The 5251-nt window shown below is 45.6% G+C and overlaps 1 protein-coding gene across 1 annotated transcript; it reads right to left on the bottom strand.

Annotated features, from left to right (window-relative positions):
• Positions 1-360: 360 nt before the first annotated feature.
• On the bottom strand, positions 361-1440 carry Cxcr2 (C-X-C motif chemokine receptor 2). The gene has a single exon (XM_035439244.1). It carries the CDS (start codon positions 1438-1440, stop codon positions 361-363), a length of 1080 nt encoding a protein of 359 aa, XP_035295135.1.
• Positions 1441-5251: the final 3811 nt, after the last annotated feature.

Genomic DNA, 5251 nt, shown 5'->3' with positions numbered 1-5251 from the left:
TTATGACACTTGCTATTTTCTGTCCCCTTCCTCTACCTCTTTCTTTTACTGATGAGGATTCTGATGGGTAGGAGGAAGTATCTCACCATAATTTTGATTTATGCTTTTTAGAAAAAAGAGTGTTTGGGGTCCAGTGTTAGGATAGACCAACTTTATCAGTAGGCATACCTATATGGAAGGGAGTGAACAGCCAGGGTAAGGTTTCTAAACTCTGCAGTGGGGGGTCTGGTAAGAATGTGGCCTCTGTCTCCCTGTAACTGCAGCAGGGGCTGCATCAATTCAGATACCACAATCTGTGGACATGAGCCACGCGGAAGGACAAGAATGAACTCTGAGGGGCCATAGTTTAGGTGGACAGTCTTAGAGGGTAGTGGAGGTGTTCCCTGAAGAAGAGCCAACAAAGGAAGGCCTGCCTTGCTTGGCTAAGAACTCCTTGCTGACAAGGCCATAAGTAGCCATGATCTTGAGGAGTCCATAGCGAAACTTCTGGCCAATAAATGCATAGATGATAGGGTTAAGGCAGCTGTGGAGGAAGCCAAGAATCTCAGTAGCTTGCAAGGCCCTGTCAATGTCATTACGGCGCTTGCAGGTCTCCTGGATCTTTTTGGTCCTCATAAGGGTGTCTGAGAACAGGACCAGGTTGTAGGGCAGCCAGCAGAGCAGGAAGACAAGCACAACAGCAAAGATGACCCGCATGGCCCGGTGCTTCTGCCCCATGTGGGCCTTAAAGAGTGTGCGCAGTGTGGACCCATAGCAGAACAGCATGATCAGCAGCGGCAGGAGGAAGCCGATGGTCTGAGGCAGGAAGCGTAATACCATCCTCCACTTGGTTGTGTTATTACCTGCGTCCTCATAGCAGACTAGGGTAAAGGAGTTTGCCTTGACGATATTACGTAGAATTAGGATGGGCAGGGACACCAACACTGACAGTACCCACATGGTTATGCATACAAATTTGACCAAGTGTCTCTTCTGGATCAGTGTGCTTGTGGCATGGACGATGGCCAGGTAGCGGTCCATACTGATGCAGGCCAGTAGCAGGACACTACTGTAGAAGGTAACTTCCTTCACGAATGAGAATATCTTGCACATGGCTGTACCAAAAATCCAGCCGTTTACCTTGGATGCAGCCCAGACAGGCAAGGTCAGGGCAAACAATAGGTCGGCAATGGCTAGGTTCAGCAGGTAGACGTCAGTGACAGAGCAGGTGCTCCGGTTGTATAAAATGACCAGCATCACCAGGGAGTTTCCCAGAAGGCTCAGCAGGGTTACCAGGACATATATTATAACCACAGCATATCTGTTGATTTCTAGGTTCTCTGGGTGGCATGGGGCAGCATCTGGTAGAGTAGGAGGCAGGTCAGAGCTATAATTGTAACTATCAATATCTCCACTGAAGAAATAGTCAATGCTGAAATTATCCACTCTGATTTCTCCCATTTTTGAGGTAAACTTAATCCTGTCAATAGAGGAGAGATGATGGTTACTACAAAGCAAAGTTATCCTGATTCTTGTTTATCCACCCAAGGAACTAGATATAAGGATTTGTTGTATTGGCTTGCATATTACAAGGAAGACATTTTTCCCTTCAAATTTGAAAATGATAGCAGTAAGCATTTGAGACAAAATAGTAGGCATTTTGATGTGTGTGCGGAAGATTAAGACTACAGTTCCTGTCAAGAGATTTTTTTTCTTTGAAGTAGGATTTTGGTTGGCCTCAAATCTGCTGTACAGCCAAGGATGTACAAACACATTATAAATATGTGTGAAAATGTTATAATTAAACTCATTATTATACATAACTAAAATATTCTAATAAGACATTAAAAAATAAAAAGGTTAATTGGAGATCACATGGTCTTACAAAATAAATACAAATATTAAAGCAATAATAATAAGAATAACAAAAAATGGGGCTGGAGAGGCTGCTTAGTGGTTAAGAGCACTGGCTGCTCTTGCAGAGGACTCGGGTTTGGGTTTCAGCATACACCTGGTAGCCGACAACCACCTGTAACTTGAGTTCCAAGGGATCAGATAATCTCTTCTGGCTTCCTTGGGTACCAGGCACACACATGGTACACATGCATACTTGCAGTTGAAACACTTATACACATGAAAAATTTTAAAAAATTAATTTAAAAAATAATAACAAATATGGGTTGAAGGTGGAGCTTAGTGGATAGAATGCTTGCCTTGCATGTACATAGTCCTAGGTTGAATTCCCAGAACTGAATAAACTAAATAAACTGTGTGATGGAACATGCCTATAATCCCAGCACTCAGCATACAGGGGATAGAGGAAGGAATCTCAGGACTTTAACGTTGTCTTCAGCCACAAAGTTCAAGGCTAGCCTAGACCATATGAAACCCAGCCCAAAACAAAGACAACAGTATCAACCAAACAAACAACAAAGATCAATACCAAAACGGTCAGTTTGGGGAAGTGGCTTATTGGGTAAAAGTGCTTGCTCCCCAACTTGACCACCATAGTTTGGCAGGTAGATAGATCTTAGTAAAATGTAGGGCTGTGAGCAGCTCCCACTCCCAGGCAGTAAGGGCAGGCTCAGGGTTCCATAAGGAGACCATGAAGGCCAGGATGGAAGGCAGACACTCAGAGGAGAGTACCGTGAAGGATTGGCAATGTGCTGTTTGCATCTTAATGCACTAATCTCTAAAAGGGAAGGGTTAGTGGCTGAAGGGACAAAGGAAAGGATGGAAGATAACAGTTGAGATCTGCTTTGTGCAAGATTACCCTTGGTCATCATAAGTGGTATGATTAGCTTCTGTTTGCTGGGGAGAAGATAAGGCTCAGAGAGGCTCAGTAACCAGCCTGTGACCAGAGGGCCGTCCTGGTGTTGCCCGAATTCAACTCTACAACTCTGCTTACATGTCATTAGTTTATCAATTCCACTTACTGTCTTTAGTTTATCGTTGGAAGATCATACCTCTTGTGTTAGGTATGTTCAATTTAGATTCATCATTCCCCATGAGGGGTGGCCCATGAGGGGTAGCACACATTTTACCTTAGAGCTACGACCCCATATATCTAAGTTCTTGGATTATCTTTCAGTCAATGTGGGCACAGTCCCCTCTTACTGCTTGGGAACTTGGGCATCACCATCTTTTGCCACCCCTTAGGTTGCCAATTAATGAAATAGCTATTGCTGGAATGGTAAACCGAACATCTTCAGTTGAGTGCCCTGTGGTGGCCTCTGGGATGCAGCAGGTGCTCCTGGCTTGAATGACGTGCTAGCTGCTTGAAACTCACATTAGCCCAGAAACTCCATGGATGGGATGAATTAGTGAGGTGTAGGAAAAGCTCAAGCATGTAAGTTTCCAGGTCCCAAACCTTCCAGGGAATCTTTCCAGTGACAGATATACCAGTCATTTTACTGCGACTACAATCCTCATGCTCTTTAGAAATACAGTTCATGAATGCGGCAGGGCTATGGGAGTCCTCAGTGCCTGGTGCATCGCCAGACCCAGCTATAGCCCAGGAAAGAACGGTAGGCAGGCTTGGGAAGACTGCAGGTAGGGGCTGGGCTGCAAGTAGTTCTAAGTAGTTTTTGGAGGGTACAAGAAGGGGGTCAAGAGTTCTTCCTCTATGGTAAGAAGGCCTAATGTTTATGGGTCCAGGGATGGGGGACATACCCAGGGTCAGGCTAGGTGTAGAGGGACAAAGAGAAATTCTAGATAGTGGTACGGGGTATTCCAGACTCATCAAGATGCTAGTTTTTCACCCATGGGACACCTAAGCTAGGCATCTGTGACCCACAAAGAGCAGTGACAGTGAGAATTATCTAGAGGAAGTGACGAGTGGATTAGGTTGGTCAAGCAGGGGAGGAACTCCTGAGGGTGTGGGATGTGTTCCATGTTTTGAATATCAATTCCCAGCTGGGCCCTCAGATGGAGTCATATTATGGATTTAGAGGGCTCATATTGGGAAGTGATCCAGTGAGGTTTTCTAGCCTGTCTTTCCAGGTTTCAGTGGGGAGGAAACAGGCCCAGATAAATGAAGGGATTTGCCCAGGACCACTCGTCCCTCATCTTTGCTATGATCTCAGAGTCACGGGCTCCTGCACCTGGGCTCTGACGCTCCCTACTCCAGCTGCCCCAAGTCTACCTTGCCATTCAGCTGTGTTGTTTCTCTTTCTGGTTTAAGTGGGGTAAGTCAACCAGGCAGCAGAGCTGGACACTGAGGTACTGGCACTTGCAGCCACGCCCCTCTCTAGACTAGATGCTGCTTGTTTTCTCTCTCCCCTAAACTCTTCAAAAGCACCCAGACTCTTCCTCCTTGCTGTGTACTGAGCGGCTTCAGCCCACAAGGGTCTCCAGCCCTTCCTCCCTTATCTTTTGCTTTTCTCCCAGCCACAGGTGCTGACCATGGACCCAGTTTTGGGTGTTGCTGTACTTTCTTGGCTCACATACTTGTCAGCTCCATGGCATTGATGACCCACCCTGGGATCCTACACCCTCTCCTTTGAAAACAGCCTTTTGATAAAAGTGAAAATCCCAGCCCAGTATTGACTGTTGTGAAATATTACTTTAACTACGTAAAGGTGTGTTACATTTGTTTATGCTGCATTTGTTTAACTATGTAAAGATGCATTGCTTTGCCTGCCTAAGGCACCTGATTGGTCTAATAAAGAGCTGAATGGTTAGGCAGTAGAGGGCTAAGTGGGCCTGGCAGGCAGAGAGAACAAGTAGGAGGAGGAATCTAGGCTTGAGAGGTAAGAGGGGGAGAGAACCAGGGAGAAAAAGTGGGAGATGCCCAGGGATCCAGTCAGGCAGCTGCCAACCAGACATGGAGTAGGACATACAGAATTTCTATTTCTTTAGAAAGGTAAAAAGCCCCGAGGCAAAATGTAGATGAAGAGAAACAGGTTAAATTAAATTATAAGAGCTAGCTGGACAAGCCTAAAATAAAGCTGAACATTTATAACTCATAATAATTCTCTGTGTCATGATTTGGTGGCCCCAAAGAAACTTGCTACAATTGACACATTTTGAACACTTGACACCAGGGACCTATCTTGTCCCCTTTGCTAGTGATTACAAGTGAAAGGGTTACTAAAGGTAGAGTCATGGACATCCATTATCTGCATGCCCAGGGGACAGTGTGGGAATTCCACCCCCTTTGTTAGCCTGTGTCCCAGAGTCCAAAGCACACACACTGAAGTGGTCTTTGCATCCAGCTTCAGCAAACACTCCTCAGTATTTGTTTGGTTTCTTTCCCCCTCTGGGGAAGAAT

The sequence above is a fragment of the Cricetulus griseus genome, chromosome 2 (assembly GCF_003668045.3).
Source record: "Cricetulus griseus strain 17A/GY chromosome 2, alternate assembly CriGri-PICRH-1.0, whole genome shotgun sequence".
In the NCBI taxonomy this organism is placed as follows: Eukaryota; Metazoa; Chordata; class Mammalia; order Rodentia; family Cricetidae; genus Cricetulus; species Cricetulus griseus.
The sequence above is the reverse complement of the archived record's forward strand: the minus strand, read 5'-3'. Positions and strand labels throughout refer to the sequence as shown.